The following is a 21,306-nucleotide window of genomic DNA, read 5'->3' on the forward strand; positions in this document are numbered from 1 at the left end:
TCACAGGTACAGGGACACCAGGACGTAGATGATCCAGGTGATGGAGGCGAACAGCCCGAAGAGGAGGCTGAAGAGGACCAGTGACTGAGCCTTTCTGGATGCCACGTACGCCTGGGCCACGTCCCCGTGGGCGAGCGCAGTCCGGGTCTGGCACAAGGGGAGAAGGAAAGGGGTTAAGAGGGGACCCGCAGCACCAGGAGGGGCTTCGAGGCTGCCAGGTGAGTCCTTGCTTACCTCATAGGAGTAGACGAGGGCCATGACCCCGGTCAGCAGGCAGCAGAAGAGGGTCACCAGCACTGACTCCACCATGTAGTCCTTGGGCAACTGCTGCCCGCGCCCGGCGGGCAACGGCGCCGCGCCCGGCTGGGCGTTGTACTGCGGCACAGAGGGTGGTGAGAGCTGCGAGGCCAGGGCTGTGCTCCCCTCCAGGGCTCTGCTCCCCAGGCATCACTGGGGCCACCGCACGGAGCCCCACAAACCCGGGAGGGGACACAAGGGGTGACCCCCCACTGCAGAGAGGGGCAGGAGTACATCGGGGTGGGGGATACGTACCGTGGGGTAGGGCAGGGATTCGGGTGGGAAGCCCGGGTCTGGTCCCGGCCCCGGCTGGTAAATGACGGGTCCTTGCTGGGAGAAGCCGGCTGGGAACGGCGGGTAGAGGAGGTGAAAGCTCTTGGGGTCGGGGGGGGAGTAGGGTGGAGGAGCCCCCTCGAAGGCTGAGTTGGTGACCACCGACACCTCCACGGGCCTGTCCCCATGGCCCGCGGGGGTGTCGCTGCGGGTGCCGGGGGTGGGCATCCCCCCGGCCGCCCCGCTGCCATCCCCCTGCTCCGCTCCCCGCGCTGCGGGGCCTGCTGGGTCACCGTCCATCCGCGGAGACGCCTGCGGGCACAGGGAGGTTCTGATGGGCCGGGGCGCTGCCGGCGCACCCACCCTGGCGGTCCCCGCAGGTTCGGGGTGGGATGGGGCCGCCCTTGTGGCTCCCCCCTTGCCCCTCGCGGCCGCGGCCACCCCGAGCCCCCAGCGCCCCAGCCCCGGCCCCACTCACGCCGGTGCCCGCGGGTCCGAACTGCCGCCGTTCGGGGCCCGGCCCCGCTCCGGCCCCCGAGCCCCGCGTGGCCCCGCGCGGGCGGCGGGAGCGCAGCCGGGGCCGGTTAATCATTGACCCGCTGTTTGCCCAGGGCCTGCGGGCGGGGCCGCCCCGCACCGGCCACCCCGGCCCCCAGCGCCGGGACACTCCGGGATCCATCGCGGGAGTTTTGAAAACGGGAATGGCCAGCGGGTCCGGGGGTCCATCGGGAACCCACGGAGCCGGTGCTGGGCGCAGGGAAGCCAAAGAGCTTCACAGCAATTTATTAATGTTTAAATATATTATTAGGTTTTGTTTTGGAGTATTATATTTACGTGTAGAATGTGGTGTGTGTTCTGGCTCTGCTTATACACAAAATGTGTATAAAATTCTGTATACTGCAGCTATAGCTATTAATATTTAACGTGTGTGTGTGTAGATATCTCTGTCACACCCCACAGTCAGGATGTGTGTGCATCATACCATATGTGTATTTATGTGTCCTGGTGTCTCTGTGTTGTACTTTCGGGTGTTTCTTCACAGTTCCTGTGTACCGTGCTCTGCACACACCTGGTGTGCACTGGGAAACAGGGATAAAGCACTCACGGGAACAGGTGTAAACGTCCACATGGCTGCAGGTGTGGAACACACGGGAACAGGTGTGGAACACACGGGAACAGGTATGGAACACACGGGAACAGGTGTCACACACACCCAGGGACAGGCGTGCGCTCACACAAGGGCCTGGGTAAGAAAACGTCTGTAATAAGGCAGAGCCCTCCGGAGGTCCGTCTGTCCATCTGTCTGTGTATCCATCTGTCCATCCATCCATGTGTCCATCTGTCTGTGTGTCCATCTGTCCATCCACCCGTGTGTCCATCCGTCTGTGTGTCCATTCATGTGTCCATCTGTCCATGTGTCCATCCGCCCGTGTGTCCATCTGTCCGCCCGTCCATCTCTCCGTGTGTCCATCTGTCCTTCCGTCCATCTCTCCGTGTGTCCATCTGTCCATCCGCCCGTGTGTCCATCTCTCCGTGTGTCCATCTGTCCGCCCGTTCATCTCTCCGTGTGTCCGTCTGTCCATCTGTCCTTCCGTCCATCTCTCTGTCTGTCCATCTGTCCTTCCGTCCATCTCTCCGTCTGTCCATCTGTCCATCCGCCCGTGTGTCCATCTCTCCGTGTGTCCGTCTGTCCATCTGTCCTTCCGTCCGTCTGTCCATCTGTCCTTCCGTCCATCTCTCTGTCTGTCCATCTGTCCGTGCCGACGCTCCGGCCCCGGGCTGACACCGGCCGTACGTGACCACGCCCCCTCTCATCCCCGCCCCCTTCAGGCCCCGCCCCCGCCGTCCCTCCCGCCATGGCGTCCGCCGGCGGCCCGGACGAGGAGCGGCCGCACCCCAAGCCTTTCCTCATCGGCGTCAGCGGCGGCACCGCCAGCGGCAAGGTGAGCCTGCCGTGCCGGGGGCCGTGCCGGGGGCCGTGCCGGGGGCCGTGCCGGGGGCCGTGCCGGCGCTCACCCCCGGCCCGGGCAGCCCGCGCGGCGCGGGGGCATCGCCGGTGCGGCCCCGGGCTCGCCCCCTGTGCCCCGGCACCAGGGAGAGGTCGGGCTGAGGGTCGGGCCGGGCTGGGCCCCGCGGGAAGGGTCTGGGTCCCCCTGCCCCGCCTGAGCCCCCGTCCCGCTCAGTCCACAGTGTGCGAGAAGATCATGGAGCTGCTGGGGCAGAACGAGGTGGAGCAGCGGCAGCGCAAGGTGCTGATCCTCAGCCAGGACAGCTTCTACAAGGTGCTGACGGCCGAGCAGCAGGCCAAGGCGCTGAAGGGACAGTACAACTTCGACCACCCGGGTGAGCCGCTCTCTGCCGGCCCCGGCGGGGCTCGGCCGGTGCGTGGAGCGCAGCTGGGTCTTACGGGAAGCGCCTGTAGCAAATGGGAAGTGTTGGCGAACAGAAGTGTGCTTTCCCCCACCAAAACATCCATTTGTCCTTCCCTTGTGCCCGTTGTTACTGACGGCCCTTCGGGAGCCGTGGAGAGCTGCAGGGCATCCCAGCCTGCTTCGTGCTCCGCTCCCTGCTCGTGAGAGGCTCCTTAATGAACTACATCATTCCCCAAATCCTTTCCTGTTACTTCTTGTCCGCATAAACAGCTGCTCCCCTTGCCCGGGGGAGTGCTGTGGGTTGTAGGCGGGACAGGGAGCTGCCCTTGGCTGAAGTCTGGTGCCTCTTGGGTGAGTAATGGAAACCATAAAAGATGCCTGGGGTTTTCCAGTTGTCTCTGGACTAACAGATGAACAGAGTTGCACAAAATTACACAATTACTAAGTGGGTTGATAAAATTATATGATGACCAGCTTCACTTTTGAGCCTTTAATTTGTGTTGTAGTTGCTTATAAGTGGCGAACTGTCTCTTCCTTATCTCTGAAACCAAACACAGCCATTGTCACTTGGGCAGAGAGTGTTGTGTTGGTACTGGTAGGAAAGAATGAGCTGCAAGTTCCTTTTTTCCTGGTGCAGTGCTGGGCAGAGGGTTTCTCCTTTGGGTCTGGAAGAATCTGAGCAGAGCATTTGGTACAACAGCATCTGAAAGTCCTTTTCTTTAAACTTTCCTCTCGCAGATGCCTTTGATAACGATTTGATGCATTCAACCCTGAAAAACATTGTTGAGGGCAAAACGGTTGAGGTACCAACGTACGACTTCGTGACACATTCTAGGTGGGCTCTGGCTTTGTCTGAATTCCGGGGCTGCGTGGGGGTGTCCCCAGCCTGGGGACAGATGGCTTGGCAGTGGCACGAGGCCTGTTTAACAGTGTGCTCTGGGTGTTCTCTCCTGGCAGGCTGGCAGAGACTACGGTGGTGTATCCTGCTGATGTTGTCCTCTTTGAGGGGATCCTGGTTTTCTACAACCAAGACATTCGGGACATGTTCCACCTGCGGCTCTTTGTGGACACGGACTCTGACGTGCGGCTGTCCCGCAGAGGTAAAGCCCCGCCGTGCCCCTGGTCCTTATCCGTCCCCACCGTGGGACAGCACTCAGGGCTTTTATCTCCCCATCCCAGTTCTGCGAGATATGAAACGGGGGAGGGACCTGGAGCAGATCCTCACCCAGTACACCACGTTTGTCAAGCCTGCCTTTGAGGAGTTCTGCTTACCGGTATGAAGCCTTTCACTAATTTCATTTCCTTTTTTTGTGGCGGGGTAGAGGAGCAGGGTTGTCTGGGAATTAGTTGCTGTAGGTGCAGCAGTGGTGGCTTTTGGTATTTGTATTTCACAAATCCCACCCTCTCTCCTTTGCCTCATGTCTTCAACCATTTTGAGCTGGTTCTTAAGGAGCTGAAATGGTCCCTTCTGCTGGTGAAGCACCATGGAAATGCCTCAAGCACATTTTCTCACTGCTGGCTGCTATGGGTCTCTCTGAATGAAAAACTCCCACTCTCAGTTTATTCTTAAGTCTTGTAGGAAGAAAGAAAAGCTTGGTTTCCAGCACCCTTTCTCAGAGAGAACCCTGTTGAAAACCTGGGGCAGATCATTCTAGCTGTTTGCTACACCATGTAGTGTGAGGCCAGTTTAGGTGCTCACATAATCAAATTAATTTGTAAAATTAAAAAACACCCTGTGAGAACAAAATCCAGTATGTGGATTAAATAAGTTGGAAAAGGCTAGCTCAGGTGCCTCCTGCTCTAGATCAAAAGAATTCTGGCATTCTAAAACTACTCATTAGAAATGCTGAATTTGCCAGCTTTTTCCAGCTGTGGGGGGAAAGAAAATGCAGGAGTGCAGGCCGCAAAGATCAATAAAATGTTATCAGAAGCAGGCAGGAATTTCACATGCACATTGGATACCGTGGCTCTCAGCAGAGATTTAGCAATAGCTTGCGAAATGCTGATTAAAACCAGCTCTTGGCAAACAGACCTTCCCTGAAGTGGGCAGTATTTGAAGCCAGCTTGGATGGGTAAAAACTAAGGACTCCACATGTGACTTGCTGCTTCTACCTGGTGATTTTCTGCAAAGGGACAGTAAGAAAAATTCCTGGGCCTAAATCCAGTGCACATTTGCCAGTGTGATATTGTAATTCATTTAGGTTGTTAGCATGAGAGAGAGCTTTAACTTACAGCCCTGGAGCACCAGCATCTTCCATCTTTGCTGAGTGTTCTGCCCTTTGGTTGCTTCTTCCTGGAATGAAGCTGACTTTTCCCATTAACAGCCTCTTCCACCACTGTTTGTTTTGCAGACAAAGAAGTATGCAGATGTGATAATCCCCCGAGGAGTTGACAACATGGGTAAAAGGGCGTTGGGTTCCCTGATTTCCCTGGGGAGACACCTTTGGGGTTGGGAAGAGAGCAGGAGGCACACTCCTGCCTTTGAGTGCCTGCTCCTGAGGAAGGGGTTTTTGCTGGAGGGGAGGGAGCTGCTCAGCCTCATCGAAAGTACCTATGGAGGGCTGGAAAAGTGACCTGCTGAGGCCTGACCTCACTGCACACAGCAGGCAGAGTTTCATTTAAGGGCTTGTTAAAACTAGAGTTGAGCAGGGCTGGGTGCTCCACACTTTCTAGATAGCCAGGAGAGCCTTCATGTCCTGTATTCACCGTTCCTCTCTGCAGTTGCCATAAACCTCATCGTGCAGCACATTCAGGACATCCTGAACGGAGACATCTGCAAGTGGCAGCGGGGGGCGCTGAACGGGCACGGCCGGACGTACAAGCGGCCGTTCCCGGAGCAGGCGGAGAGCGGCGCGGTCCTGGCGGCCGGGAAGCGTTCCCACCTCGAGTCCAGCAGCCGCCCGCACTAACCCGGCACGGCCCAAGGGTTTGCCTCTGGTCCACGCCAACACTGAAGACAACTTTGGGAAAGGACTTCCACGGAATGGTTGGTGAAGTGCCCCTTAAGTCGTCCTAGCAGCGGAGGGGAACCTGGTGGCGATCTTCTCACGGAGGGGAGAGGAAGGGGTTGGCCATCCATCCCTCTTCCTTCCAAACCCTTCCCTGTTCTCCTGAGATGTCTGGAGTTGTTACTTGATGAACTGGTTAAAGGCAGTGCTACTTGCCTTTTTTAATTTTCAAAATGAGATCTAATGCTGAAGATTCCCCTGAAAATTAAGCACTATCAGGTCACTAGCAAGATACCCCATTTCCCTGATGATGGTCATCTGCAGCAGGAAAATCGTCTGCGTCTTGGGCGTTTTTCTCTCTATCCAAGACTAGTTCACATGCTGTTAATTTTAACAAGCTCTTCTCCACCTTGTTGGCACCTTGAGTTGTGGCCATGCTCTGCTGCTGGTCAGCCTGTGGGGTCAGAGGAACTGACCTGTAGAGGCACCTTTCCCTTGATACAGGGGTGAGACAGAGACTGTCTGGGACAAATGGGAACTTGCAGTTCACCAGGAGACAGGCCCAAGAAGTTTAGTACTTCTAATTCTTAATTAGTGATTCCTAATTTATTCCTTTCCAAGCTCTTGAATCTTGCTACACTGTATGATTATTTTTTTTGTACCCACTGTGCTTTACCACAGTTACTGAATATGTGAGCTCCAACTGGATTGAGTTGCTCATGGAAACAGAAACCTGACCTTGTCAGTATTAGTGTCTTTTAGTGCATTTCTGTACTACTGGTTGCAAATTCTGCTGGGCAGAATCCGTCCGCTTCCAGAGATGGCTAGTGAAGTCAGCAAGGGGGGAAACTGGGAATTGCAGGACCCTCCTCCTGCTGGCACAAGCAGCTGCCTAAACAGGTACCCTCAGACAGGGTCAGAGCACTTGCCTTGCACTCCAGCAGCTTTAACTCAAGAATGTCTGGCTTTCTAAAAAGAGCAGACAAGAAGTACAAACAGTGATATCCCAGTTTCTGTAGTTTACCCCAGATAAGTGATACTGCAGCAGCATGAAGTGTCTGTCTGGGAAAAAAAAATCTGCAATGAAGTGCTGGTTGGACCTTTGAAAATGTCCTTGTGATGCTGTTCTTGAGTCTCGACTTAGGGTGTAATTTTGAGAATGAGGGTGGGAGGGAAATGTTATTAAGAGGAACTTTTTCATATTTGCTGATTTTCTAAAAGCAGGGTTTGGTTGTGTTGGTTGTAGGTGTGTTAGTTGGGCTAATAAATAAATGAACAGTGATCAGAAATGACCATTTTTATAAAAGGTAATTCTGGTACTTGCACTGTGCCAGCACGAGGGTACAGAAAGGAACACTGCTGGAGGGGTTCTTATACTCAACAGTTCTTTCTCCCCTTAACTCAGAATTGTTACCTTTGGTTCTGTCGTGGCTGAAAATTTAGAGAGCAACCCCAAACTTAAGAAATGCAGTCTGCATTTTCATCAGGGTCTTTTCAGCCCTGGAAAGGGGTGAAGGTTTGGTGTCTCAGTGATAGTTCAGTGGTACTTCTGCAGTGCCCAGGAGAAGGCAGAGCATTTTCTCACTGCTGCTGGGTGCTGTTTAGCTCAGAGTGACAGAGTATGAGATACTGCACTGAAGCATTAGCTCTCAGGGCTGATTACAGTAGGAGCAAAAGTCACTAAAACCCACTTTGAATGACCGTGGTGTTGGATCATACCTTCTTTGGGGGGGTGGAGGGAGCCTTCAATAGAATTTGTTAAGAGCAGTGAGGAACTGCACAGCCAAGAGCCCCTGGCTGTGGGAATGTTGCTCTGGCAGCTTTGTGCTGCCCTGCAGGACCTGCTGTTGCAGCCACGTGGAGATACAGAAATGGAATGTGGCCCAGGTACTACAGCCCTGCTCATACACCTGGACAAAGCCATTACAAATTCCCCAGTGAGTCCTCAGTCCTTCACCTCTGCCTTCTCTGTGAATTCTCTGCTGGTGCAGGTTCACCCTGAACCCATGTGCACAAGTTGGAACAGGTTTCCTTGTCAGCAGGATCAGTCCTACTTCGCCCAGAGTTCCTTTTCCCATGGGATCTGAGGTGTAATGGCAATACTGCCACTGCTGGTAACAGGCCTCAGGCTTCACGTCAGTGCCACAAGGCCAAAGGATTCTTCTGGCTTTGGCTCAATTTCTGGCTTGCCTGAAGCCGTCTTTAGCTGTAACAGCAATTTTTAATGTCTTTTTATTTTGCTTATCTTCTTAAAAGTGATGCTTATGTCAGATGATTATAAATAGATAATAGTAACAAGTCATTATTCTATGCAGAATGAGCTATTTATAAATGTAGCTTCATACTGTGTTTACATAAATAGAAATGATAGCAGAACATTGGAAGTTGGGGGGCAAATAATGCATTGTTGAGGAATGGAGTCATGGAATGATGCTGTAAGGCTGCAGGGCCAGTTACTGATTGTTAAAGATGGGCAAGCCTTAGAGAGGGAAGACCTGGCTTTCAGGCATAATAAAGAAAACAGAAAAAAGTATCTGATGTGTTAGAAAGAGTCCATTTATACTAAGCATATCATGGGATTGCAGACCACAGCGATAGGAAATACATGAAATGGCCCCTAGGTGCAACGCAGTGCCAGAAGGAAGAAACCACCATTCTACTCCTAGGAAAGAGAAGAAATTGTTGCAGCTCTTCCCAGAAAAGGAGCCTGGGATGCTGTGGACTTAAGCCAGCAATCTTCACACCCTGAGGGGCAGTGAAGGATGAATGTAACAGGGGCAGAAGCTGGGAACTGTGCTCACAACGGCTGTATTACTGTTGAGACCTTTTCTGTAACAGTGCTTTATTTTCATCTGTAATCACTAGATCTGGACTACTACAAAATAGCTGAACCAACTGTTAAGATTTCCGTGATACTAACAATAAATTCTTGGCTTTGCACAAAAGGTGTTTCCTTTTGCTGTCCCAAGGCTGGAGTGGTCAGTGCTTTCGGATCAGGATGTTCCAGGTGTCCTTCCAGCACAAGGCCTGCAGTTCTGTGGGGGACAGCGCGGGCTGCCCGTAGGTCACGGGGCTGAAGGTGCGGTACACAAAGTACACCGAGGACAACCAGGCTACAGTCAGGGCACTCAGCATGCTCTTGAGCAGCACAGATCTGGGATGAGAGAGGGAAAGAGCACTCAAGTTACATCAAGGCTGGCCAAACCCTTCATCCAGAAGACCTGTGCCTGGCCTGGCTTCCCTAAAGGCAAATGATAGAGTTTGGCCACTGCTGGAAAAACCACTGCTTTCCCTGCAGCAGCTTGCCCAGGTGACAGCCCTGGAAAAAGAGCTGTGCCAGTCCTCCTGCTCAAGAGAACTATTCTGCTGAAGCCAAATACCTGCAGAGATGATTGCCCACATGCTGCAGTACCACAGGAATCAGGAGAATCTGGAATGTGACAGCAGGCAGGTAGTGGTACAGGAAAAGTGTTTTCTCCATCAGGAAGAAGGGCAGGTAATTCACAGCCCAGCCTCCCACACAGACTCCTCCTGCTGACATCCAGAGCTGCCAGGCATCTGCAGGACACAGGAGATGGCATCTCAGAGCAGAGCAAACCACCAGCCTCCACCTGGACACACACACAGAATGCAGCCAGACCTTCAGGGATGTCATAAATCTTCCTCCTTCGCCGCAGCAAGTACCACAGGGACAGACACAGGTAAACCAGAGCAGCAGCATTAGCTGAAGCCCAGGTGGCAACATTCCCAAGGAGGTGGATCTGGGCCTGCAGGACAGATGATGGTCTAAGCCAGAAGCAGGAACATGCTGCAGTTCTTTTAGGTAAGTTTAAACATTACCTACACAAACTTGCTAAATTAAGCTCTAGAATGTGCTTAGTAACCTGGAACAAAGCTCGTTGATAAATTTGGTGCTTTAAGACTCTTGTGTAATGAAAGGCTTTTAAAGGATGTTATTGGAGATGAACTCATCCTCTACATGAAATCAATAATGGAAACTATTAAACTGCAATTTACCTTTTAAAAAAAAACACAAGCAAATATTACTTAATTAAAAGCAACTACTGTCAAAGCTGTATCTCATGTTAAAATAAATACCCCTCACAGAAAACATATTAATAGAGGAAAAGTCCTTGGCTGGAAGCTGCAGCCCTGCTCCGACCCCATGCCTGGAGCTCACATCTGAGCTGTTCTGCTTTCTCAACAGCTTCACAGCTACTTCTACCTCTTGTACATACCCCCGAGGTGGGGTGGAGCCAGTAGGCAATATTGGTATCCATTGTGATCCAGTCCAGGGCAGAGGAGCTGTACTTATGTTCTGTGTCTTCATTTTTTAATGTGAGTATTTTCCACTAGAAGAAAAAAAGGTAATTTGGAATTGGAACAACAGGTGGGACACACAGCAGGCATGGGTGAACAGCTCCAGATGTAAAATGTTAATCTCATATGGATACTGGTCAATACAATGATTTTATTTTCTTATCAAATAATGCACTTTCTTTAATGAATTTCTACAAAGAGAGTAAGGGGAATCAACACTACTCACTGCACGTACCACACATTACAGTTCAGTTTCAGGCAGCTTCTAGGTGCCCAACCAATTCCCCACACCCCCCTTTTTTGTTACACAATCACTTGGGTATTCATTACTGGACAGCCCAGGTCTTTAATGCCCTTATAAGTGCATTCAGAAACATTTTTTTTACTGTGAGGAAGCCAAAGTACCAGCAAGGATTAAACAATGAATCCTCAGGCTCAGAGTCTGCAGAAATGCTCAGGTTCCTGCTCTGCAGCACAAGGAAAAATGAAGAGAATAAGAAGACACTGACCTGCAATTCTGTGAACTTTGCCATGAAGCTGAGGTTTTTACTGATGTCCATCTGTGTGGGAGAGTGGAGTTCTACTTCCCTCTCTTTTTGCTCTTGGCCTGGAAGAAAACAGCAAACCTCAGAAATAACCACATAACAGGCAGATAGCTAGAAAAGGGAGAGAGCACACAGGCTCCTCACTCTCCCAGGAACCCTTCTCCACTACATCATCAACTGCAGCAGCACTTGAAGGGACTTTGTAAGGATTCTGACACCACAGTACAGCCAACTGAAAACAAACAAACACAGTACCACCTCCCATCACCATGAAGTGAAACCTGCTTCAGGAACATGGCTGAGCCATACTTTTCCCATATCTGTGTTCTTCCACATTCCACACCATGCTCTGGTGGTAGCCTTTGGACAGCTTCTCTCCAACCACCTCCAGCTGCCGGTATCCCCACTCGGGCAGAGATGCTCCACTGAGCTAAAAGAGAAAGACAGCTGTGAACTTTTAAACTGCAAGTTCTACCAATCTGAACTTCAGGATGGAAGAAGTTCCCAGGCTCTGCCTGAGCACTGGATGACAGCAAGGGACTGTCAGAAAATGGGTTAAGAGTCACCATGGAAAATCATTTCAAAAAATGCTACAGCCATAAAATCAGTGATTCTGGCAAGTTTTATGAAGAAAAATATCCTTAATTATTCCAGCTGTTCTCACAGACACAGCATAAATTTCTAAGCCCCAGTTGTGTAGAGTGGTCACAACCCCTCGAGAAGCAGCACAGCTTTGATACTGAAAGGGATGGAGTACCAGTGTGACTACCTAGAACACACGTTGCTCTTTTGTCACACTGAGCAAGTTTATTGTTTCCTTTCATTTACTTACTTCGTTATTTGCTACAGTGATGTAGCTATTTTGGAGCAGAGTTTTTGAGATTACAAGAACTGCATGAAGCAAAAGCTACAGGCAAATAAACATAACCCCACTTGCCTTTAGCACTGCAGAAGTGTTCACATGAATAAACCTCACTTCTGACAGAATTGTCTTCCACACATCCGTGTCAGACTCACGATTTACAATTTCCTACAACAGAAAGATGGCTTTTGATCCGTGTTGTCCCAGCTGTTTCTGATGGAGCATGATCAGCTCCTCCCCTCCCTCTGACCACTCACCACTCTCCAGAGGTTCTGTGCTGGCATGGAGATGTTATAATCAATATAGCAGGAAACTTCTTGGGAGTGTGGGCTAAGAGGAGCAGCAACATCATGCCTAGAAGACAAAAAAAGGAAGATCCTCCACCACCATTTCCCAAATACATACAGAAAGCAAACCCATATGGAATTGGCTTAGACTGGATTCAGTAATAAAGCAAAAAGTAACTCACTTATAGAGATTGCACTGTTTACTTTGAGAGAGAGCATTCTCCATAATCAAGAGCTGCCAGGAACAGGCTCAGAGGAAGCCAATGCAGATGATTGCAATGCCAGGCTGAAGAACAAGCACTGATTGTGACAAACAGAGACGCTGTTCACTGGGGTTTCCAATAATGAACAAATTAGATTTGGAAGGGACATAGTAAAAACACAAGCTCAGAACAACCCCCTTCCTAATCTGAGAGATATTCAAGTACACACAGATGCCCTTTGGGAAGCAGTCAGGAGGCAACTTCATACTGCAGGCTTTCAAAACAGGCAAGAATCTCTGGCAATCAGCCACAGCGCACCAGATTCTTCAGCACATCTTCCTAACCTCCAGAGCACAACCTTCAGGTAGGAGCATGCCACCAAAGTCAGTGGAGTTGGATTTGGGTTAAGTCACACAAAATCCTAAATACCTGCACCTGTACATAGTGGGGGCAATGAAGGGGTGAGGACAAAGACTCTCAGAGGGAACTCTGTATTTAGGAATCTGCAGAACTACCATGAAATGTGAACAACTGTGAAATCCTCTAAAGGCCACTGGTAGGGAAGAACAGAAGCAGGAAGCAACCATTAAGAAGTCAGTGATTAGGACCAAATCCAACTGCCAAGTCAATCAGAAAAAATAAATAAGCATACAGCACCCGTCCTCTGGGCCATCCAGAGTTCCATCCACAGCGATGGCATATGGAACTAAGCAAATGAGGTTCCTCCAAGGCCCACTGGTGTGAAAATCCACAAATAACAGGCAGTTTATGGCATATCTGAATGCAAGGTCACTAACTGGTTACTCTGGGAGGCAGCCCAGCAGAATGAGCCAGCAGGCTTGGCAGAGCAGAGCACGAGGGAAGGACTTACGTGTTGAGGTAGCGAGTTGTGATGCCATGGACCAGCTGCACGATGTGCCCGTGCCTGACGGGCCGGGGTGGGTTACTCACCACCAGCTGCTGCCTGGTGAAGGGACACCCAAGAGCAAATGGTTAAAGTGGAAATGGATAAATTATATGCATCTTTATATAGAACACAACCTTGTCATGAACAAGTTGTTAGGTCAAAAAGCTGCAGGTGGGGACAGACATTTAGGAAAGAAAATGAGAAGTTCAAGCAATATATAGGTTGTACTAGAATGGAAACAAAGCTCATCAAGGCAAAGGTGAGTTAAGGGCAGAATGAGTCAGAGGATCAGTAATGGGATACTGGCACTCCAGGCATTAGGTCAGTGGTCTGAATCCAGGTCAGTCAGGAGTGAATTAAGGTTATTACTGTCACACAGCTGTTTGGTGGCTTGTGTGAAATACTCAGTGCTTCACTGAGTCTGACGGGTGCTGTACTACAGCTGCTGTCACTTTGGCAGAATTACAGGAGAGATCAATGGCTTTTACACCATGTAAACTCTCACCTTGCTTCTGGTCAGAGCCATGGCAAGGGGGAACACTGCAGTTCACTGAACTGATGCCTGTATTTTACTGTTCCATAGGACTTCACATCCTCCAATGCTCATAGGATTCCTTTGAGTTTGAAGAATTTTAAGAATATATTTGGGGTCTGTGGTTCTTCTGTTGGACTCTGTTAGTTTGCACCACGGACAAACTTTCCTAATGTGGATATAACTTGCAATGGCACATAGTCCTTCGGATAAGACTCTTTAAACAATTCCCAGAACAATGTAAGAAACCTACAAAAGCAACTTTTTGATCAGTATGGAATTATGTCCCTCAAAGGCTTTTACTGGCAAAACAAGGACAGAGAGTCCTGCTCTGCACTCACAGTGACAATGGCAAAACACTTCAGCACTAACCAGGCTCTCTCAGGTACAGGCACCACTTGGAATCCTTCCCTATGTGGCAGATCGTACAGCTCATTCCACACTTCTAATACAAAGAACCACTCATTTTTCTAAAGTGTTTTCTACTCTTTTGTGAGACTCATTCAAGTTTGATAAAACTCGTCAAGACACTCTAACACCATGGCTCACACTTTAAAAATCAGAGCTTCCCTTTCATGCAAAACACCTGAAGAATCTCCACTGGTCTTGTGAGTCTTTCAAGTTCCCCTTGTGCATAGCAGGAGCAGCTCAGACAGAATTTCAGAGTTCTCAGTAATGCTTTTACCACATTGAGAAGGATTGTGCAAAGAGCTGCAATCACTCAGATCACACCAGGCTTCTGCACTCATAAGCAGAGAAGAGTTACACCAAGTCCAGTCCATGCCCTGGTTGGGTTTTGGAAGCACATAGGTTGAATTTAAAACTCTTGTCTTAAAACTCACATTCCAGGATCTTTGACAATCCACCAGTTGTTCACATCCTTGAAGGGATAGCAGGTCACCTGCTGTTGATGGGAACTCCCTCGGCCATTCTCATACCTGCACAGAAGTTACAAAACCCCAGAGGTGTAAAGGTGCATCTCTGTGCTCACCAGTCCCAGCAGTGCAAACCAGCACCACATCACTGATCATTCCTACAGAGCACAGGGACTCTGAAGGATTAACGAAGACATTGTCAGGACCCAAACTGCTATACTGGGACTGGCAAGTGAAGAAGCAGAGCTGACTTCCACCCTCCCCATAGAGAGACAGGCAGATTCCTCACCTGATGGGGTAAGTATTGGTGTGAGAGTGGAGCCAGCACTGCACAGGCTTGCCCAGCACGTTCCTCAGGGTGATCTGAGAGCCATAGGCCACCTCTAAGGGCTGACCCTGAGTGATTCGAGCCAGCCCACCCTGAGAAGGGCAAGGACTGGGTAAGCACAAAGAAGAAGAAACAACCCAGAGGCTATTTAAATTCTATTGAGTCACATGCCACTTCAACACAGCAGTATCTTCACAAGAGCCTTCTCATTTGGTTTTATCTACCAAAATCAAGTCTTGCAGCACCATAATCAATAGATAGTAAATACACCAACACCTACAAAACTCAAAGACTACAGGGCCTCAGGAAATATCCCTAAAGCCATGTTCTAAAAGACAGGCTAAGCACTCCAATAGTATACCATGTCACCATGTGAGAGTTCATATCTGAGAGTACTGTATCTGTTTCTGTGGGGCTTCCTGAAGGAAGGGACAATCCTTCAGCGGAAGAGTGAATATATTATTCTTGCTTCAGTGAGAAAAACTTTCCATCTGTTACTAGGATTTCAGTCATTACTGGAACAGGATTAAACACCTAATAGTGAACATTTCACCCTCTTTTCTCTCATAAATCAGTTCCAGGACCACATTTCCTTTACCTCTAAGCTGGCTTGGAAAGCACTTGTCATGATCTGGTCATGAGGCCCAGAGCGATACAGCAAAGCCAAGTGAACATAGAAGAAGGAGAGGTACAGCCCCATGGGGATGATGATGAGGGCCAGACCCCGGGCTAGAAAATGGTAAAGCAAGGAAACCTGGAAGAACAGAGAAAAGTCATTGGTTTAATGCTCTAGATATTAAAAATTCTGGAGCACTTAGCTTGTTTTGTTTATCTTTTCTAAGTTTTCCCCACCACTCTGATTCAGCTGTAACTTCGTGGACAACTGGGTAACTTCCAGCAAGGATTTGAAGTGGAGCTGGCAGGAGTGTGTGAGACAAGTGCATGTTCTGAGTCACACATCAACAAGTCATGGATAACAGCAGAAAAGACATTCACACACACATATTTTTCTTAAACTTAATTCCATCTTCCCCAGCAACTGAACTGGGAACTGTGCTATGACAGGAGGGTTTCAAGACAAGAAATCTTAGTACAAAAGCCAGCTACAGAAAGCATTATCTGTGGGCTTGAAAGGCTCCTGCAATGAAAAGTGACAAATGATATATTTTGCATGCTGTGCTACATACATTCGACAAGTTCTGGTCTCCTATCATGTGCCAGAAGTGGAGTCCTGCAGTGGCCAAGAGCAGCATATAGGTAAACAGGCCCATATACTTCACTCTGAGAAGAAAGTGCATAAAAAATGAATGTGGTTAAAAACTACACAATTACCTAACACGAGATATAAATATCCAAACATTCTGTTGAACAGTAGGCATTAAAGTCCAGGGAAGACATCATCACTTACCCAACTGCACAAGAACAGGCTACTCCAGTCAGCAGGAGCCAAAACCACCAGCTTCCAGAGAAGGCACTTAAAGATAAATGTATTAAATCACTTCCTAGCCTCAGTTTAAAGATAATTTTACTTTACTAAGGATTACTTCATCCTCTGCAAGGATCAGAGAACAAAAGAGACAAATATCTCTAAATTCACTGCCTGTAAACAAGTAAAAAGGAGCATTAAGTGACCTGTTATCATCAGTGTTTCCGTGCACAGAAGGAAACCTTCCAGTAAAAATCTGGGTGGGCAAAGAAGTGCTCACAAAGGATTTTATTTCTATTTTAGAATTTAAAAAGACAACGCTGCTAACAGTAAAAGCAGTCTTTAACACTTCTCAGGAGACAAATTCTGGGGCAGCCATATGAGAGGTCGAAGAGTTGGATTTTACAGACATTCTGTAAGTGAGTTACAGAATGATTAAGAGGCATAGAAAAACACAGTCTGTGACCAAAAAAAAGTCACCATGAGAATATCCAAAAGTGTGAGAGACAATCCAGCTTTACCTGTGCTTTTGCAAATTGTAGAACTTCAGGTAGGACAAAACTGCAAGCAGGATAAAAAAAATCAGTATTGATTCCAGAAGCATGAACCTTGATTGAGTGATCAGAGAGTTCTCTGTTGGAAAAGAGAGACAGAAACAAAATTAGAGAAACTAATCTATAGGCAAGTGCTGCCTCAGACAATCACACTGTTATCCAACACAAGGACCTGCCCTTTTAGGGACAGACAGTTCCTACTGGCTGTAATGGGCAAGTGCTGGGTTTAGAGGGACAAAAACCTTCAAGCAAGAGAATATTACATGGCCATAACTGTTTCCAAGACAAAGAGGTGGACAAGCAGTCATGTCTATCAGGAGGCAGATAAAGCTGCTGCACTTCCTACACAAGCAAAGAAAATCAGTCCTGGGAAATCCAGAGAGGTGCTTCTCCAAGCAAAGAGTCCAGGCAGTGAGCACAGCAAACAATGAGCACCACAACAGATCTGCAGGAAAGGGAGCTGCAATGAGCCAGAATCAGAGCAGCTGGTAGCTGGGAGAGGTTTCTCTTATCAGGCTGCTAAAGGGTTGCTGAGAGGCTCTTTCCCTTTCAGGCAGCTGCCAGCAGCCCCTCAGAGAAAACAAAACCAGCTGAGTATTACACACCAGAACAGTGTCAAATCACAGTGCTAAGGACACAGGCTGATTTGCTGCAGTTTGGAAATGAAAAAATTTGATGAGCTCTGACTGCAAGTTGAGTTTGTCCTGCTGTTAAAAACCAGTATGTTGTAACTCATGCTGTAAACCTCTGAGGAAGGGAGTACAGGCCTCCTTGGATACCAGAAATGTGGTTTCCTGTGAGGCTGTTAAGGCTGCCTGCTTTGCTTAATACTGAAATGAACTTATATAAAGCCCAGAAGGGTAGCCTGCTGCAGAGCTGGGAGGATGGAGGAGAGCAGGGAGCCTCAGCACAGACTGACACAGGCCAGGGCTGATGTGTTGTTAAAGTTTTCTGGGAGATGCTGCTCCACCATAAACATTCCTAAGGAGAAAAGCAACTCTTCTCCCCATGTATAAAGAACAGGGCTCAGCTGAACAATCTTACCCAAGAGAATCAGAAGAGCAGCCCCAAGTGCAGCACAGTGGGAGAAGTGCAGCTCAACCAAAATCTGGTAAGCTAAAGGCACACAGAGAGCACCAGCCAGGGCTGGCAGGAATCGCAGGGACCACACAGGAACATTCATGCTGTATTCTGAAACAGAAAACAGGGAACAGTGATCCATCAGTTTGAAGACTTAACTGCAGAGAGGACAGACCAATACAGAATTTCTTAATTGTTAGAAGAATCTAACTCCTACTTGCACTAATTTGTCCATCTGGCATTGCTTAAATTGTTTAGCTGATTTAGAAAGCTTGTGCTATGAATTCATAGTGCTTTTAATTTGTGCTAGAGACCTGCAGAAGACTTATTTAAAAAGAGAAGAGAAATGAAGGTGTTGGAAAAAGTGTTATTTCCATTAGACAGGCAAAATGAATCTGTCAGTTGCTGAAATTCTGATTATTTTTGCTAAAGAATGAGACAAATGAGTTAAAAAGAGCTCTTACCAGCTCCAATCCTGTTCCATAAGAAGTTTCCATCAAATCCTCCCAAGTAACCTACAACACGAACAAGAAAATTTCCACTCTCACAGCACATATAAAACCTGGTGCTAAATTGGGAACCATTACCCAAACACACTTTTCCTTGCATGAAGGCCCTCTTTCTCAAAAGGGTCCTCTTTGATACTGCTCTGTTTTGCAGCAATGCTTGAGAATGTGCAGAGGCACAAAGAATATAAATTGGGATTTAATTTATAAACCTCAGTGACATCCTCAGTGACAAAGTCAGATGTATATTTAATCCCTCCCTCCCATACAGACACTTTCATGTTGTGATATCTCAGTTAGAGAAAGGAACTTGTTGCCTATTTCTTGTCACGAGCAGTTCTCATCTTACCTTTCTCTTTATCCAAATGACTGGGTAACAATGAGGTGATGGAAACATGGCTTCATCATCCCCCCTCTACTCATGCAACAGCCCCCTAACAATCCTAAATAAAGGAAAACTCAGTTCTCATCTACATCTCTCTACATCTATTAATATTAATTATCATAGAAATGATAATTCATTTCTAACCAGCACCTCTTGCTTCCACAGTAACATCCAACAAGCACTTCCCAATTCCAGGAGACCCTACCTCCCAAGGCCAGCAGCATGTGGCCAAAGGGTGGACCACTGTCATCCACAAAGAAGATCCTCTTCATGTAGAGTGAAACAAATTGGCCATAATAAACTTCATCGAAACTGAAACACCAGAGGCAGAAATATGTCAAATCTAACAGCAATTACCCTGCAGGGATAGTCAAAAAGCAAACACAGATTTGTTGGCAGAAAGCTAAGAATGCAATGAAGCCTTTGTCCCTTCTCCTCAGGAAGCTTTATTAGGGAAAGACTATCCCTGTATTTGGATTGTTCAGCCTGGAAAAGAGAAGGCCCATAGGGGTGGCCTAAATGTGGTACCTGAAGGGAGTCTACAGGAAAGATGGGACAAGACCATAAGAGCCTGGAGTGGCAGGAAAAGGGGGAATGGCTTCACACTGACAGAGGGGGTTGCAATGAATTTTTAGGGAAGAATTCTTCCCTGTGAAGGTGAGGAGCCCCTGGCACAGGTTCCCAGAGAAGCTGTGGCCACCCCTGGATCCCTGGAAGTGTCCAAGGCCAGGCTGGACAGGGCTGGAGCACCTGGGATAGTGGAAGGTGTCCCTGCCCATGGAATGGAGCAGAACAAGATGAGCTTTAAGATCCCTTCCAACCCAAACCACGCTGGGATTGTGATTCTATGATTTACAGAGGCTGACATTAGTCAGGCTATGCTCTTCTGCTCCTGCATTCTGGCTCACAAATGTTTGAAAAACAAGTCTGTGGCACACAGGTAGAAAAGAAACTCATTACTCACACCACAGCCCGTGGATAGCAAAGCCCCCAGAGACGACTTATTAATCCCATCACAGTCAGTGCCACAAGGTTCACATTGATCTCTGCAGTGACCACAACTGGCTCTTTCAGATATCCCAACATCCTGTCAGAGGTTTGTCTGAGCCTTCGAGAGCAGAAGAGAACAGCAGTCACCTTTGGCTCACAGAGAGCTTAACACTTCACAGAAAGCATCAGGCCTAATTTCTACTACAGCTCATGGTAATTAATTCCCCCAAATTCTGTTGCATGTTTGTGTTTCTATTCTATCTACAGGACCAATTGTAAAAATAAACTTACTGAACTGACAGTTTTCATCTGCCCTGCTTTTGCCTGCAGTAGTAAGCTAGAAACCTTGTTTATTCTTACACTGGTTCTGCAGAAACACAGCAGCTTAATTCTCCAGCCTGTGTTCTGCTTTGTGCAAAGCAAACCTCACAGGCTAAATTCTGACGCTACTGATGGACAACCCATGTGCTCAGGCTCCAGATAGCTGTACTAACTGAGCTATTTAGACCTCAGGTAGCTTAAAAAAAAAAACAAAAAACCAAAAAAAAACTCAAGTTACTTCCTTGTAAACAGAGGTATTTCTTTTGGAGTGGGGAAGGGAGAGGAAAATTCCCCCAAACACCCTCTGCATTAGAAAGCTGGTTAGTGGAGCACACATGTCTAGCTGCTGTTAAAGCAGAAGTGCTAAAAGCTACATCAGAAAAAAGCACAGAAACAGTGCCGTGCCTCCTCACCTCAACACAACGGAAAGTTACCAGAACAAATCCATCTGCGTGGCTTTGATCAGGTGAGAACAAAGCGAGGTGCGAGCACATCACCACCATCCAGAGCGGTGCCACTGGTCCGGTTTCTCTCCGCCTACACAACACAGGCGCTGCGCAGAGCAGAGGTTTTTCAGGAGCCCCTGGCAGAGCTGTGCTCCCACCTGAGCTCTGTCACCCCTCGCAGGCGCTGGGACCCCGGGAGCACCTGATGGAGGGCCCAGGTGTGCAGCACCACCTCGGGCTCCTCTTCAGGGTCCCCTCAAACCTCTGCCAGGCTCCGCACCCCTTATGAGGGGGGAGCAGGAGCACCGACCCCACACGCCGCCCTCAGAGGGTCACTAAACCCCACCACCCACCCAGGATCCAGCCCTGGATCCTCCCTTGAGTGTTTCTGGGCGGCAGAGGAGCACCAACCCCAGGCCTCTCCCCGAGGCCTCGCACAACCCCCTCAGCCGTACGGGGGTGAAGGGAGCGCAGCGGCAGCGCGGAGCCGGGACCGGGACCGGAACCAGCACTAGGATCAGAATTAGGATCGGGACCAGGATCACGGCCAGGAAGATTAGGACTGGGATCGAGAGCAAGACGGGGACCGTGACTAGGATCAGGATTAAGACCGGGGCCAGCCCCTAGGCCTGGGATCGGAATCGGGACTAGACCGGGATTCCCCCCGGCCTCCGCGCGCCGGGGGGGGGGCGTGGCCATTCCGCGCGCCGCGCTCCACCCGCCCCCTACCTGGCGATACCGGATATGACGTCAGATGTACGCGTCGGCACGGGGCGGAAACACGGAACCCGGATGTGTTGCCATGACAACGCGGTGTGCAGAGCGGGCCCAGCCTGCTCGCCATGGTGG

At 49.1% G+C, this 21,306-nt stretch overlaps 3 protein-coding genes across 9 annotated transcripts; 1 reads left to right on the top strand and 2 right to left on the bottom strand.

The window, feature by feature from the left end:
- Positions 1 to 1,162, bottom strand: PRRT1B (proline rich transmembrane protein 1B). The gene is made up of 4 exons (XM_062505918.1): positions 1,049 to 1,162; positions 553 to 882; positions 235 to 375; positions 1 to 147 (listed from the first exon to the last, which is right to left on the bottom strand). Exons 1-4 carry the CDS (start codon positions 1,160 to 1,162, stop codon positions 1 to 3), a joined length of 732 nt encoding a protein of 243 aa, XP_062361902.1.
- Positions 1,163 to 2,423: 1,261 nt separating this feature from the next.
- Positions 2,424 to 6,638, top strand: UCK1 (uridine-cytidine kinase 1). 4 transcript variants are annotated; one of them, XM_062505883.1, is made up of 7 exons: positions 2,424 to 2,513; positions 2,754 to 2,913; positions 3,681 to 3,777; positions 3,900 to 4,042; positions 4,122 to 4,216; positions 5,294 to 5,342; positions 5,664 to 6,638. In XM_062505883.1, the coding sequence occupies exons 1-7, from the start codon at positions 2,427 to 2,429 to the stop codon at positions 5,849 to 5,851; spliced, it is 819 nt and encodes a 272-aa protein (XP_062361867.1). In that variant the 5' UTR covers positions 2,424 to 2,426; the 3' UTR covers positions 5,852 to 6,638. The 4 variants fall into 4 exon arrangements, with proteins under 4 accessions (XP_062361867.1, XP_062361870.1, XP_062361871.1 ...); XM_062505886.1 differs by having other exon boundaries at positions 3,969 to 4,042; XM_062505884.1 differs by having other exon boundaries at positions 2,427 to 2,486.
- Positions 6,639 to 8,765: 2,127 nt separating this feature from the next.
- Positions 8,766 to 20,645, bottom strand: POMT1 (protein O-mannosyltransferase 1). 4 transcript variants are annotated; one of them, XM_062505879.1, is made up of 19 exons: positions 20,425 to 20,645; positions 19,665 to 19,808; positions 18,906 to 19,012; positions 18,274 to 18,324; positions 17,774 to 17,920; positions 16,697 to 16,808; positions 16,158 to 16,223; positions 15,937 to 16,030; positions 15,348 to 15,503; positions 14,711 to 14,841; positions 14,389 to 14,484; positions 12,979 to 13,071; positions 11,875 to 11,971; positions 11,693 to 11,785; positions 11,065 to 11,185; positions 10,720 to 10,817; positions 10,129 to 10,242; positions 9,271 to 9,657; positions 8,766 to 9,044 (listed from the first exon to the last, which is right to left on the bottom strand). In XM_062505879.1, the coding sequence occupies exons 2-19, from the start codon at positions 19,784 to 19,786 to the stop codon at positions 8,766 to 8,768; spliced, it is 2,364 nt and encodes a 787-aa protein (XP_062361863.1). In that variant the 5' UTR covers positions 19,787 to 19,808; positions 20,425 to 20,645. The 4 variants fall into 4 exon arrangements, with proteins under 4 accessions (XP_062361863.1, XP_062361865.1, XP_062361864.1 ...); XM_062505880.1 differs by having other exon boundaries at positions 8,822 to 9,044; positions 9,271 to 9,448; positions 9,531 to 9,657; positions 19,665 to 20,645; XM_062505881.1 differs by lacking the exons at positions 19,665 to 19,808; positions 20,425 to 20,645 and adding an exon at positions 18,665 to 18,758 and having other exon boundaries at positions 18,906 to 18,992.
- Positions 20,646 to 21,306: the final 661 nt, after the last annotated feature.

Source organism: Cinclus cinclus, chromosome 19 (genome assembly GCF_963662255.1).
Source record: "Cinclus cinclus chromosome 19, bCinCin1.1, whole genome shotgun sequence".
Taxonomy (NCBI): domain Eukaryota; kingdom Metazoa; phylum Chordata; class Aves; order Passeriformes; family Cinclidae; genus Cinclus; species Cinclus cinclus.

What these genes read in the sequence shown, in the direction of transcription:
- UCK1 (XM_062505883.1), top strand. Translation starts at nt 2,427, where the DNA reads ATGGCGTCCGCCGGCGGCCCGGACGAGGAGCGGCCGCACCCCAAGCCT. An exon ending in GTACAACTTCGACCACCCGG is followed by an intron (nt 2,914 to 3,680) that starts GTGAGCCGCTCT and finishes TTCCTCTCGCAG; the next exon opens with ATGCCTTTGATAACGATTTG. An exon ending in CGTGCGGCTGTCCCGCAGAG is followed by an intron (nt 4,043 to 4,121) that starts GTAAAGCCCCGC and finishes TCCCCATCCCAG; the next exon opens with TTCTGCGAGATATGAAACGG.
- POMT1 (XM_062505879.1), bottom strand. Translation starts at nt 19,786, where the DNA reads ATGTTGGGATATCTGAAAGAGCCAGTTGTGGTCACTGCAGAGATCAAT. An exon ending in TGCTCTTCTGATTCTCTTGG is followed by an intron (nt 16,809 to 17,773) that starts GTAAGATTGTTC and finishes CTTTTCCAACAG; the next exon opens with AGAACTCTCTGATCACTCAA. An exon ending in TACAATTTGCAAAAGCACAG is followed by an intron (nt 16,224 to 16,696) that starts GTAAAGCTGGAT and finishes TTTATCTTTAAG; the next exon opens with TGCCTTCTCTGGAAGCTGGT.
- PRRT1B (XM_062505918.1), bottom strand. Translation starts at nt 1,162, where the DNA reads ATGATTAACCGGCCCCGGCTGCGCTCCCGCCGCCCGCGCGGGGCCACG. An exon ending in TCGGACCCGCGGGCACCGGC is followed by an intron (nt 883 to 1,048) that starts GTGAGTGGGGCC and finishes CTGTGCCCGCAG; the next exon opens with GCGTCTCCGCGGATGGACGG. An exon ending in AATCCCTGCCCTACCCCACG is followed by an intron (nt 376 to 552) that starts GTACGTATCCCC and finishes TCTGTGCCGCAG; the next exon opens with TACAACGCCCAGCCGGGCGC.